Source organism: Elgaria multicarinata, chromosome 7, assembly GCF_023053635.1.
Source record: "Elgaria multicarinata webbii isolate HBS135686 ecotype San Diego chromosome 7, rElgMul1.1.pri, whole genome shotgun sequence".
Lineage (NCBI taxonomy): Eukaryota > Metazoa > Chordata > Lepidosauria > Squamata > Anguidae > Elgaria > Elgaria multicarinata.
The window spans coordinates 32,902,628-32,917,570 of NC_086177.1; the positions used below are offsets into that span (position 1 = coordinate 32,902,628).

Consider the following 14,943-nt stretch of genomic DNA (forward strand, 5'->3'; position numbering starts at 1 on the left):
TGAAGGGTTTGCCCCAGGGTGGCTTTGCAGTAGAAGCACATCATCTACCTGACACAGCCACCATTGCAAAGCTTTCTGGGAAACTCTGCTCCAAAAAAGTTGGGCACTTACCCAATGAGGCGCGCCCTGATTGGTTGCCATGGGTGGCCCTGTGCCTCTGGAAAGTAAAAAAATCCCAAACCCCCCCCCAAAAAAATGGGGGGGGAGGAATGGGGCGGTTCCTCCCCCACTTTTGTTTCTTTTTATTATACGATCTATATCTGTGGAGCTCCGCAGATACGGATAAGGAAAAAAAACGGGTTGTGGGGGGAGGAACAGGAAGCCAGAGGGAGGAGAGGTTGTTCGCCCAGTCCCTCTGCTCGCATCCTCCTCTGGCTGCCTCGTTTCCCCCCCTCCCCGTATAGATCATATAATTAAAAAACAAAACAAAAAGGGGAAGGAATGACCACATTCCTCTCCTCCCCTGTTTTTATTTTCCTTATTTGTATCTGCAGAGCTCTGCAAATATAGATCATAAAAAAAATTAAAAAGAGGGGGGAAGGAACAGCCCTGTTCCTCTCCCCCACGGTTTTTATTTTTTTTTACCTTTCCAGAGACGCGGGGGGCCCATGTCGATTACTAGGGAGGGCGCTGTGTCCAACTACCACCAACCAATGAACTGTAGGGGGAGGTACAAAGGAGATCTGAGAGTGCATCTCAATGGAAGAACAGCGATAGACTGGTGCACAGGAGAGGAGAGGTGTACAGATGAATGAAACCTAAAAGCGCAAAGGTGTAAGTGATCAGGCTTTCACATGCTATGGAAACAAAGGCAGATAATTCAAGGGCAAACCAGGGCAAACGTATAGGTGTGATGGAGCTCAGATTCTCCCACAACCAAGGCTGCAGTATGAGTTTTAGAAATACCTGTTCAGCGTGTTGTGCAGCACAAGTGTAGACACTTTTACTTGGAACTAGGTCCCACAGTGTTAAACAGGGCTTACTCCCTGGTAAGCGTATATAGGATTGCAGCCTTAGCCATTAAAATAATAATTTCCATTTTGAAAAATAAGTATCTATTGAAGGTTTCTGTTTTGTCTGAAATGGCCATGCATATTAACACGCATTTAGAGTAGAATAACAATAGTAGAAATAGTTATCTTATATGAGTTGGATCCACAATCTGCCTTCCGGAAGTGGAAGGTCTCTTTTTGCGGAAGATTCCTCCACCTGATTTTTGGGGTTCCCCTTTGCCCTCATAGCTCATCCCATTCAGCAGGGTCTCCTGACTCCCTGTGTAGTATTTTCAGGGGGCTGGAGAAGCGGCTGTGGGAAGGAGGGGGCGAGGAAGTCCACTTTCACCAGTGCAGTTGATCCAGCATAAAACTAGATCGAACCCTATATAAATCTAATACTTATGCTGTGAAACAGGAGAATATGAGATTTGAAGAGGTGGCTTACATTGCATTCTACCTTGGTCTACTTAGCCAACTTGAAATGGCTGAAATTTTCCCTTTGCTGTAAGAATTTGCTGAATTGTGTTAGCATCTGCTCTGATGGTATTTCAGGACTTGAAGAGTAAAACCGGATTGCTTTGCTTTGACTGTTCACTTCTTTTGCAGTAAAGTTCCGCTTTTCTTTCTTTCTCAGGTCCACAACTCACTATGCTTCTAAACAAACATTTAAAGTGCATCTTTTCTAACTATCTGCTCAGTAATGACTGTAAAACAAAGTTATCCATTTGACAGGAGTAGTGAGTTATGATAGTTATGTAGTGAGCTACAATATATGCATTGTATGCATGGCCATCCCAATAGGGATGGCCAGGCAACCACCTAGGATGTAAACATTCCGGGGCACCTGTCTCATAAATGTTTTGGGGAGAGAGTGAGCTGCTGCCTGAACATTAGGAAAAGGTGCACTGGGACAGCTTAGGAACTCCTTGGCTGAATTATATCCCAACTGGGATATAATTCAGTGTGGTGTAGTGGCTAAGGTGTTGGTCTAAGAGTCGGGAGATCTGGGTTCTAGTCCCCACTTGGCCATGGAAACCCACTGGGTCACAGACTTTCAGCCCAACCTACCTCACAGGGTTGTTGTTGTGAGGATAACATGGAGAGGATGATGATTATGTACATCGCCTTGGGTTCCTTGGAGGAATGTAATAAATAAACTGGGAGGTGGGGTATACAGGGATACAAGCAGCTAAGGGCCAATTTCAGCAGAGGTCACAGCGATTGAGGTCTGGGTCGCAGTTGTAAAGTAGAAGAAATAAACAACTGAGAGACATTAAAAATGGGACTGGGAGTGGAAATAGCAATATCCCGCTTGTTCAATTATTTGTGTTATTGTTATGCTGCTCAACATGTAATCAGGAAGGGGGACAATGCTTTAATTTCCCCAAGGAAGCAAAAACATCTTGGGCCAGTCCTACACACGGAACAATGAATTGTGAAGCATACTTCGTTTAAGATAGTTAAATGATTCTTTTGCTGCAGCGTCCATCTATAAGTAATAGCCCTGATCCAGTGTGTATAATATACCTTTGCAATCTGTTATCTAACTGTACAAGTTAGCTTGCTAATTCTAAAATTATAGCAATATATTCATGCTCCCAGTAAGGATCTCTATCAGTCTCTCAAAACATTGCTGTAAAAAATGCTCAGTTCACATATCTACTAGTCCAGGGTTTTATTACAGAATTGTATCTTGGCTGACATCTTGTAACACAAGAAGCTGTCTTATACCATTGTCTACTCTGTATCGCTGAGCTATGGGCTCTCCTTAAATGCTACTCATTTATGTACAGAGAGGTGTACCAGTGCCCTTGCCATCAACAGGCCCAGAATTATTCAGTTAGAAATTGGACAACTTGGGATCTAGCCCTCTTTCTTCAAGACCTAGCTAGCAGGCAGAAATTAGGCAAGAGAGGGGGGAAAGCAATGATTGCTCATCTGAAGGGCAGTAGAAGGAACCAAGTAAGGAAAGGAGTCTGTGTGAAGATTGATAACCTTATAGAACATTCACAATGTTTAGGGTATTAAGGTGTTGTGGCCCATTCTAAAGCACTCAGTAACCTTCTACTTGAATTCGAAAGCAATTTGGATTCCCTCGGCCTGTAGCTGGAGATCTTGGGAAAGGTCAGCAGGAATCTATATCTAAGCTTGCATTTGTCTTGCTTCTTTGTCAGCGGGATTTTTGAGTATATGTAAGATGGATTAACTCACCCAATCTGACCCATTTTAGGTTCAGTGGGTTATTTAACTGCCCAAACAGTTTACATCAAAGCTTGGGGGATGCTCCTGGAACTGCTGCTCCAAATGACAGCCCAGATAGATGCGACAGCCAGGAGCACCTCCTATCAGCTTCTGCTGTTATGCCAGCTGTGCCCTTTCCTAGAGTTGGAGGACCTAAAGATAGTAGTGCATGTGCTGGTAACCTCAAGGCTTGACTTCTGCAATGCGCTGTACATAGGGCTACCATTGTATCTAGTTCAATTAGTTCACAATATGGCAGCCAGGTTGGTCACTGGAACATCTAGGGGTGACCATATTACACCAACTTTAAAATCACTCCACTGGCTGCCAGTTAGTTTCTGGGCAAACATACAAAGTGTTGGTCATTACCTTTAAATCTCTACATGGTTTGGGTCCAGGCCTTCTCCCTTGCAATACGCCCCACACACTCAGGTCCTCTGGGGAGAACTTACTTCAGTCAACTATTACCCAGAGGACTTTTTCTTCTGTCGCCCTCAGATTGTGGAATGGCCTGCCCAGAGGAGATTCGTCAACTTAACACTCTGTTCGAGTTTAAGACAGCTATGAAGACTAATCTTTTCTGGCAGGCCTACCCAGATGAATTTTAAACCTAAGAACGTTAAGTTGTCCTGATTGGTTTTTTTAATATTGTATTGGTTTTATATGCTCTTTTAATTCATTTTATGTATTTTATTTATACTGTATTGTTGTACTAATGTTATTCCCCGCCTCAATCCAAAGGGAAAGGCGGGTAAGAATTATTATTATTATTATTATTATTATTATTATTATTATTATTAATCCAGGCCAATCACTTAAATCAAACATTGAGGAAAGAGGGTGATAGAGAGACCTTCTTCAAAACTATTTTGATGCACCCTACATATGAATTTCATAGTGGAATCTGGTGACTGGGCACCTTAGGAGCAGTCAGTGTGCTGGAGAGGGGAATAGCTTCAGTAAATATTGAATATTTGTTCAGCTATACTTTCAGTAGAGAGGAGTTTTAGAAAATCTACAAGAAGGAGGAGGGAAGGGGGCTTATGTGAATTAGCCTAACCTGACTCTAGTGTCAATGTCCATGCTGGATGAGGATGATGGGAGTTATAATCAACACATCTGGAAGGAACCAAGTTGGGAAAGGCTGCTCTAAACCACTGAAATGTCAATTTCCACTTCAGAAGAAAACTCTCTTGCGCTTTAGTTTGGAGGGAGCATCCGCCCTAGGACACTGCAGTTGTGCTAGACCACTACATCATGGGCAGGGGTTGAGGAGGGAGTAGAGATGCAAAAGGCTGGGGAAAAAACTGGAAAAATTTGGGGAAGGGGGGGAATGTTGCTAAGGAGCATTACTTTTTCCCCTGAAAGTTTGGACAGCTTTGAATGATGAAATATTCTCTTTTAGAATTTAAGACAAAGTAGTTATATATTTTTATTCAGCCCTTACTTCCCCCAAAATGATTTCTAACAACTATGTAATAAGAACACGTTTATAGAAGGACTAGAGATCTCTGGAAATAATGAAGCCATAGGAAGGGGGGATGTTTTTTGTAATCCTCTCCGTAGGATTCCCAGCAATTATTTCTTTCATTCCTTATTAAAATCATTGATCTAAAGTACATTTTACTGATAGACATTTATGCTCAGTTTCCCAACATGGAGTAGAGTCACCATTGTGCATTCTTGACAGTTTGGGTTTTGTTCTATGGAGTCTGTGGTTCTGAAGCTGTAGTGGTCATTTAATCATAGAATCATAGAATAGCAGAGCCGGAAGGGGCCTACAAGGCCATCGAGTCCAACCCCCTGCTCAGTGCAGGAATCCATCCTAAAGCATCCCTGACAGATGGTTGTCCAGCTGCCTCTTGAAGGCCTCTAGTGTGGGAGAGCCCACAACCTCCCTAGGTAACTGATTCCACCGTCGCACTGCTCTAACAGTCAGGAAGTTTTTCCTGATGTCCAGCTGGAATCTGACTTCCTTTAACTTGAGCCCGTTATTCCGTGTCCTACACTCTGGGAGGATTGAGAAGAGATCCTGGCCCTCCTCTGTAGTTTAATGTAGTTCTAATCTATTCAAACAATAATTAGTGTAATTAATGTAGTTCTAATCTATTCAAACAATAATTACACATTTACTAACTGAATTTACTTTTAAAAAGTTAACATATAATGATAATTTTATGAGCAAACTAAGTTATGCATGAAATAACTTCCCCAACCTGGTGACCTCTGGTTGTTTTGGATGCACAGTGCTCAGCATTCCTGACCATTGGCCATGCTGTCTGTGGCTGATGGGAGCTGAAGTCCAAAACGTTTGGAAGGCACCAAATTGGGGAAGGCTGTCTTAAAGCAACAAAGTGACCTTAGATCTGTAAAGAGTGCTAAAAAAAAATAAGTATTGCTTATTTTTCAATCTTTGCCAATATTTTACACACACCCCTTTCTTTGACCCCCCCCCCCCCAAAAAAAAACCCTGTTCTTTTTCCATGGCCTCAACATTTTTGGAAATTTTACATATCTAGGTGAGAGGGGGAAATAATCACTGTTTGTACCTGTGTTACTTGAAATATTTCATTGACATGTAAATTTAAACTTGTTCATTAACTAGGTCTAAGGCTTAGTTTAAAAGTCATTCAGAACCAACCAAACAACAAACTGGCAGATACCAATACGAAGACCAAACTCCACAGGGGAGTCTCTTAACTGTTTGTTAACAGTGCATTTTTAACAGTAGTATATTACAGGATAAGATCCACTAACTCTTTAACAAGTGGGTTTGGAAGTTACTCCAACATTAATTCGAAGTTCTTTCTAATTTCTAATCTTTAGTTTTCCTCCTGCTATAACTCCCTGCATATTCAAACATGGCAGGGAAGATTTCCATCCCAACCTTTCTTGAGATATGCTTGTTTTCAAATTACAGGAAGCTCTGGGTGTTGTTTTTAACATGGAGCAATGTTCAGATATGATTCCCCCACCTGCAAGTTGAATGGCACCATGCAATTTTCCAGATTCTGTGTTTCAGCAACTGGCTTGAACTGAAATCACTAGAAACAGGCTCTTAACAATGTTTTCCACTTCTGGTCAAACACATGCGGCCTTGATTTGAAAACAAAAAGTTTGTCTAGAAAAGTCATCCTCATTTTTAATACATAATTATTGGTGTGGGAGTGTATATTTGTACGAGATAGTTAACAAATTTTCGGTTGATTACGTTTATGATTAAAGAAAAGCTATTTGAAGATCTGAAATTTGATCCTTAACACTGAAAGAAGTTAAAACCTCAAACTGTTTACAGTACTCTTTAAAAAACGACTCCTAATCTCTTGTGGTTTTGAGGTTAGGTTTGTTTTGAGGGAGAGGGAACATCAACACTAACTGTACCCAGCTGTAACACCGTGATCTCTTGGATGAGCATTTGGTATTATACTTTTTTTGTATTTTCCTTTTTTCCTTTTAAACAAATATTTGCTGTTTTTAAAAGGTTCCGTCAGAGACCAGGAAATAAACAATATCTCCCTATCCAAGTTACTGTATCTAAAAGCTGCCTCAAACCCCTAGCTCCATTTTGCCATTGCAGCCCTATTCGGTGGAATTAAGTCAATTAGTTTGACATTTGAAGAATAGTGGAGGGCTTCCATATCTATTAGCTCTGAGAACGTAGTTGTTGGGAGGCGATGATTTCAAATCAGTACTAAGGAAGTCTCCCGCACTCTTAAGGCTTTATGTTGTGATAAGTATCAGAGGCAGTGTGCCTATGTACCCCGCTTGCTAGGGAACATGGGTGGGAGGGTGCTGTTGTTCTCATGGCCTGCTTGTGGGTTTCCTGTAAGCAGCTGCTTGGCCACTGTGTGAACAGAATGCTGGACTAGATGGACCCTCGGTCCCAGACTTTGGAAATACAACGATGCTCAGCTAAGATCTCATGTAGAGTACTGCTTTTAATTTTGTAAACCGCCCAGAGAGCTTCGGCTATTGGGCGGTATAGAAATGCAATCAGTCAATTTATTTCCGTTCTCTACAATGAGGTCTTAACTGAGCACTAATATTGTATTTCCAAAGTCTGGGATGCAGAGCTTCAGGTATCCTGACCTTAAGACATGAGAGTGCTTCGTTTCAAATAGATGTTTGACAGGTTGGGAAGGATTTTGTTCTCTCCACTTTGCCATAGGCTTTAGAGCCACAAAATGTCTTCCACCATAGTTCCAACAGTTGTTTTTTTATACTTCCTAACAGATTACAACAGCAGTGACTTAAAAACAGCTTGCAGAAAGCATGAACTTTATGTTAGCTTCCAAGACTTGGGATGGCAGGTATGTGGTGTTTCTACCTCCATAAACATGCTCCTAAAACAATAGAATATTGAAACAGATTTCTTCCTACCACACTAAGTCCTATCCCAGAAAAGAGGACAACAAAGGTCAACCTTCTGCTTCTTTCCATAGGAATAATCGCATGCTCACTTGGACACTTATCATGATCTTGTAATTACCTTGGATAGAAAAATAAGATCACAATCCAATATACTAATATCAAAGTCTACATGCATGGCTTTGGCACCATCATCACCATCATCATCACTAGAACATACCCAGTACTTTTTGTTTTAGTTTGTCATCTTTCCTTTTTACTGCTCCTGTTATGTATTGGCCAATCCAGTTTTAAGACTTTTTGAACCTGGCTTCTGTTCACAGCTTTTAAACCTTGCCCAGTTCTCACTAATGATGGTTTCCACCTGTTTCCATTCCTTTCCTCTGTTCACAGATTATTGAGTCTTCTGTTGCTGGTTTAACTAAAGAATGATCCATTTCTCTTTTGTGTTACTACTTGAACCACCAAGGTCCTCATGGTGACCACAGAAAATACTCTGTACTCTGTTTTACCCATGTCTTTTCCAACATGCATTATGCAGTTGTGTTCTGTGAGAAGGCTGTTGGCTAATCCAGGTGTAGCTTGGCTCTTTGAACTTTGTATACAACCTGAATTACTTGTGGCATACAGTTCAAAGTACATGCCTGGAAACACCTTTGGAAATAGGTCAAACATATAGCATCACAATGGGTGTGTCTGCATGACACGCTAACCCACGAGAGGTGACAAGCAAAGCTCTGTGGTTTGGTTTTGTGAACAACCCATAGTGTGTGGTTGGTGCACCCCACAGACGATCAGGCACCCCACCCACAGTGCATGGCTTGTTTCCCTCCGCTTCCCCTCAGATCTCCAGCCGCCTCCGCTTGGCATCCCCAGAGACTTGGCACCAGAACTCGTCCCGTCTGTCGCCAAGCCCGTCCCCTCTCCGACTGTGATCCCAAACAGAGCCCCCTTTCTTTGCGCCCCATTACCCTCGCCAGTGGCAGCTCCTCCAAGGTACCCAAATGGCACTTCGGAGTGGCTGCTCCTCCCCTGGCTTCTGCCAAGCCCCCCATCTTTGTTCCAACTACAATCTCTCTTTTTATTTAATTTTTAATTTTTTTGCACAAAAGTGGGGCTGGGAATCCCACTCACCCACCCCGCGTTTGCCTTACTTTGGTTATTTGCAGTTGTGCACTTCTGCAACTGCGGGTATCCAAAAATATAGGGGTTTGCCTTGACTGCTCCTTTGTAATGGGGGCGGTGTCTTGGACACCCTTAAAAACTAGTATAAGGGGACTCAGGCAAGTGTAGATTCCTAGCAGTTAAAATGGGGCATGGAAAATGGAGGCAGGGAATCTACACCCCCACTTTTGCACCAATTTTTTTTTTTAAAGGAGAGAGAGAAGTCCATGATTGGCATTAGAGCGGGGACAGGGGGCTTAGCGGGAGCAGGGGGCAGCAGCAGACCCCCCGAAGGGCTGTCTGGGCAGTTTGGAAGCACCACTGCTGGCAAGGGGCAAGGGGCACATGGTCACAATCAAGAAGAGCAGCAGGGATTTTATCACTGTTGCGGAACGGCTTGCGGACCAATGCCCTTTACATATGATGATTTGGCACATCCAGGTTCAAACAACATGCCAATCCATAGTGGGTAAAACATCCTCTAGAACAGAGAGAAAAACTACCTACCCTGGTAAAACTGTTCTGGGTTTGGATGATGTGCTAACCCACTGTGGGTTGTTTTAGACAGCAACCCATCCTAGGCTATCATTTCATCCGAATGCAGTCTCTGGGGCTCTTCACACAACACACTAATTCACACTCGCTAATCCATGGGTTTTTTGTTGAACCATGGGTTACCATTTTGTCTGAACACAGCCAGTGTGGTTTGTTAACCATGCACTGTGGGTTATTTTCTTGTAAAGCCACCTTGAGAATCCATGGTTTATCATTTAGGGTGGCTAACAAGCCACACTGCATGGTTAACAAACCACCCTGGCTGCATTCAAACAACAAAATAACCCACCCTGTAGAAAACAAGGCTCAGAGAAACCAGGATTGGAAGCCTTGGTCATCTGCTGTCAGAAATTCGCAAGTTGCTGGTATTCACTCAGAACTTGATGCCACAGTTATCGCAGAGCCTGGTGAGGTGTCCAGTGCCCCCATCTGGTCATGCTTCCTGGGATCAGTTTAAGTTGTTGCAGCCTGATGATGTGGACAAGACGCTTGGATCCGTCCGTCCCACCACATGTAAGCTTGACCCTTGCCCATCTTGGCTAAAATGATCCAGCAGAGGTGGTCTGATTGGGTGGGTCTAGGGGTGGTAAATGCCTTATTTTGTCAGGAGGAGGGTGGTGCCTGCTGCCTTGAAAGAGGCTCTCTCTGAACCCAGAGGTATGTGAGAACTACCACCCCATCGCTAATATCCCCTTTTGGGGCAAGGTGCTTGAGCATGTGGTGGCTGGGCAGCTTCAGACGTTCTTAGAAGAAACTGATTATCTGGATCCATTTCAGTCTGGTTTCAGGCCAGGGCACAGCACTGAAACAGTGTTGGCTGCTCTGACTTGACAATCTACTCTGGGAGAAAGACAGGGGGAGTGCTATCCTGTTGATCTTCCTGGATCTCTCAGGGGCTTTTGATACCATTGATCATAGAATCATAGAATCACAGAATAGTAGAGTTGGAAGGGGCCTATAAGACCATCGAGTCCAACCTCCTGCTCAATCATAGTATCTTATTGGATCGGCTCTGTGAGATGGGAGTAGGAGGCACTGTGTTACAGTGGTTCCAATCCTGCTTGTAGTGCCTATTCCAGCGAATGGTATTGGAGGATTCCTGTTGCACCCCATGGCTATTAAACTATGGGGTGACACAGGGCTCTATTCTATCCCCCATGCTGTTCAATATCTATATGAAGCTGCTGGGTGAGGTCATTAGGGGTTTGGGGGTTGGGTATCATCAGTATGCTGATGATACTCAGCTGTACTTCTTCTTGTCATCAGAGTCAGCTGGGGTGGTGAAGGTGCTGGACCAGTGCCTGGAGGCTGTAATGGGCTGGATGAGGGCTAATAAACTGAAGCTGAATCCTGATAAGATGGAAGCTCTGTGGATTGGTGGTTCCCGAATCTGGGACTTGGGTAAGCAACCTGTTCTGGATCGGGTTGCACTCTCTCTGAAGGACAGGTGCATAGCTTGGGAGTACTCCTAGATCCATCCTTGTCACTGGAGGCCCAGGTGGACTTGGGATCAGCTTCAGATGATTTGCCAGCTACAGCCTTTCCTGGACAGGGATAACTACGCACTGGTAATTTCCCGATTAGACTACTGCAATGCACTCTACGTGGGGCTGCCCTTGTAGAAGACCCAGAAGTTGCAGCTAGTGCAAAATGCAGCACTATCTTACAGAGACCATATAACACTGATCTTAAAGGAATTGTACTGGCTAATATGCTTCTGGTGGGAATTCAAGGTGTTGGCAATGACGTTTAAAGCCCTACACTGCTTGGGACCTTGATACTTGAGGGAGCGCCTCTCCCTGCCCGAGACTTGAGATCTGTTGGAGGAGCCCTCCTCCACGTCCCACCAACGTGAGACATACACCATGGGGGGACATGGGCGAGGGCTTTCTCTGTTGTGGCACCCCGGCTGTGGAATGTCCTCCATTTGGAGGGCCCAACTGGCGCCGGCACTGTTTTAATTTGTTTTACTGTTTTTAAATTCTATACTGGTTTTAGCTTATTAATAGTTTAATTTGTTTTTAGATGTATATATTCATTGTTTTATATTGTTTGTGTGATTTACCTGTACGCCACCCTGAGATCCTTGTGATATAGGGTGGGATACAAATGTTTAAATAAATAAATAAAACATGCAGAGTTCAGACAACACACTAACCCATGGTTCAACAAACAACCCTTGGTTCAAAACAACCCACACTCAACCACTGAGCATGTTGTGTGAACAGCCCCAATCTAAGCAAGGACACAATCACCATCACTTAATGTAACTGTCTACCATAAGGCTAAGTTCTACTTGCAGCATGATCCAATTTATATATGCTGTTGAGCATGCACAGCTCTGCCCATTGGTGGCAGGGGGAGGGAGCAACTGTCAGATAGGAATTACATACATGAGAACAATATGTGTAGGACGGGGAGAGAAAATTCAATGGGGTGTTGACTCATGCCTTAAATTGACACGCTGTCGATATAGCCAAGACTAGCTGAAATCACTGTCCCTCTGCCAGTTTAAGTGGCTGTAGAATTTTATACGGGGTGATCAACCCACCTTGAACTGCCTCTTATGCTGTATCAATGCCAACACAATACTGAAGGTAGACATTTTTGGCATAAGAAAATCACCAGACTTTTTACCCTTAATATATTTTAAGTATGCCTATCAGAATGCTGATAATGTTCTGATGGGCACACTTTCAGCACTGAACTAACAAAACCTGATCTATATTAATAATATTGATAAATACATGGATATAATAGATATGTAAAACACATGTAACCTTCTTGTTGTTAAGGACTGGATAATTGCACCAAAAGGCTATTCAGCGAACTACTGTGAAGGAGAATGTTCTTTTCCACTCAATGCTCATATGAACGCCACCAATCATGCCATTGTGCAAACTTTGGTAAGTATAGACCTTGGCCTAGTCCACAACTGCTAGAAACATTTCTTCATGCAGTTGTTAATTTATCTCCTGCAGTTAATAATCTTAGGGCTGAACTACCACGATGCTAAACCACCATCTGCTTCATATCCCATGAATCATTTTTTTAAAATCTCCATAGTAGGGACAATTTTGATCAGGACCATGGTGCATGTGGAGGCTTAACCCTTTCCTCCTCCACCACAATCACAACTAAAATTGCACCCAAATTGGTATTGGTCCCAGGAGGAAGGATAAAGTAGACTAACTCTAATTAAACAATACATAGAAAAACTTAACCTGTAGTAGACAGGGTAGTTGTCAAGATAAAAAGAGAATACCCTATAGACCGGGGGTGGGGGAGGAACTTTGTGGTCCTCCAGATGTTTGTCCCTACAACTCCCATCATCTATGGCTATGCTGGCTAGGGCTTAGACACTACCCCAAGCTCCTCAGAGGAAGGCTCAGATTGAAATGTAAAACATAACTACAAATATAAATAAGGCTTGGGCTGAAGGTACAGATAAAACTGTCAATTTCTTTGAACAGGTTCACCTAATGAATCCAGAGAATGTTCCTAAGCCATGTTGTGCCCCTACGAAACTTCAGGCAATATCAGTTCTTTACTTCGACGACAATTCCAACGTCATTTTGAAAAAATACAGGAATATGGTGGTAAGAGCTTGCGGGTGTCACTGACAACAAGATCTCTACAGAAGGACGTGGTATATGCCGTTCTAAATGACTTCCGACCAGTGCCTCGAAGGGAAAATCTAATGCTTCTAGAACAGCATTTGTGCCTTAAGGAGGAATAAAGAAAAGCAAGGAACTCCAAAGCTACTTGTTAACTTTAAAGGGTTTTCACAATGATGGCCATTTCTGAATACACCAGAACAAACGCTAAAGTATGGATCATGATAATGAAGCAAAAGGTACAGATAAAAGCCAGCCTGCTGTTTGATCTACACTTCAGTCTTACTGAACAAGAATTCATCAAACTCCAGTCGATGCCAAAAAGAGAAAGAGGAGTTTTTGATGATAAATGAAATGCACGATTCAAGGCAAAGCTCCACCCATACCTATAACCAATCCAGTTTACAGGCATGCAAGCTATGTGGGAGGATTTTGATCAAGGAAGTGTCTTGCGTTGGGTGAAGTACTCGGGTTTCCTCCGAAAAGCTAAAGCAACACATTTGCTGTGTTTAAAAGGAAGTGTTGTCCCTGGCTCTTCAACAAGGAACGAAACTGGCAATGTGCCCATATGGCCTGACTATCACAAAATATATTTTTCTGTTCTAGAGGTAACATTGTGTTCCAGAAGTAAAGTTAGCTGCTTTGAGCACCACTTTTGGTGGAAAGGCAGGTTATAAATAAAATAAATAATTGTCCATCAGGCTAACAGGAAAATCTTTATATACTTGTTTACATCCCACAGTTCTACCCTGTTGCCAATTATGATTCCCCCGCCCTTTTTTTTTAAGTGTCGCTACCATCACTGTTAAGTGCACATGTATGTGTGCATGCACAAATTCTGGTCCTTCAAATGAACAGAAAAAAAATGTATGCTGAACCTTTTGGCTCAACGTTTAATGGCGTAACACATCGTATTTTTTTTAAAAAAAACCAAAACTATTTGACTTCCTAAAATAGGGGAGAAAATGGATCACTCCAAGTATTGAAAGCCTGACTGAAGAGGAGCTTATCCCATTGATTTTCTGAACAATAGAGCAAGGTGAGAATGGGGAGTCAGTAGAGGGGCAAAGCTGCAGGACATAATCTGCAAGAAATCTGCTTTGCACTTAATGGTGGGGCTGGGTGACTACTCAATCCCACTGGCCCAAATAAAAACACTCACAAATTCTGATTGGTTGGAGGTCATAAATAAACTCATAAAACAACTACGAATACTTATTTCTGAGATCTGGCTCTACACCGAAATGGTTCCCCCAAGACAAGATTTCAGAAAAGTGTGTTTCCCTTTGACTACTTTGCATTTTAGAGGCTTTTTGTAAATAAATGAAAATTATAATTTATTGCAACTGTCAAGATATATTAATTTTTGATGTACTATTCAGCAAGACCAAGGTATTTTTTTTGTAAAAAAAGATTTTATTCAGAAAGTTTGTGTAAACAATTGTACCACTTGATTTTGTACAAGAAACTCATGAGTTAAAGCTCAGCCTGCTCATGAGATTGTGCTTCATTAGGTTTTTAAAAAGCCATCATGAATAAAGGCTCCCTTTAAGGCAGAAACATGTGTGTTGATCTGATACATCTGCCATATGTGTTGTCCTTTCGGTAGATTTCCCATCTTTCACATCCCCCCCCCCACCAAAATTTATGCTGGACAAATTCCATGGCCTTCAATAGAAAGGACAAACTACAGTACAGAGATTGGAATATAGGCATGGCTAATGAAAGTTGCATTTCCATCTGAGACAAATGGCAATAGCATCCTTCTACATTTCTGCATATATATAAACCTGCAGCTCCTCCCCAAATAAATGGCAATAACTGTTTCTATACAAACCAGAACATGTTTTAGCATCTAGTTTGCTGCTTTAATCTAATCTTTTATCAATACCTGCACTAGAAGATCTTTGGCTTCAATTCTATCTGTCACATGGCATACTTAAACTGGAAACGGGGGTTGAGGGGGTTAGAAGAATCGGCTCAAAACTATAGACCATCTGGAA

At 42.5% G+C, this 14,943-nt stretch overlaps 1 protein-coding gene across 1 annotated transcript in view; it reads left to right on the top strand.

The window, feature by feature from the left end:
- BMP6 (bone morphogenetic protein 6) overlaps positions 1-14,561 on the top strand; it is a 122,766-nt gene extending 108,205 nt beyond the window's left edge. The window contains exons 5-7 of the mRNA XM_063130354.1: positions 7,470-7,546; positions 12,119-12,229; positions 12,797-14,561. Of these exons, the coding sequence (XP_062986424.1) occupies positions 7,470-7,546; positions 12,119-12,229; positions 12,797-12,946 (338 nt within the window). The 3' untranslated portion in view covers positions 12,947-14,561. The remainder of the gene's footprint in view (positions 1-7,469; positions 7,547-12,118; positions 12,230-12,796) is intronic.
- Positions 14,562-14,943: the final 382 nt, after the last annotated feature.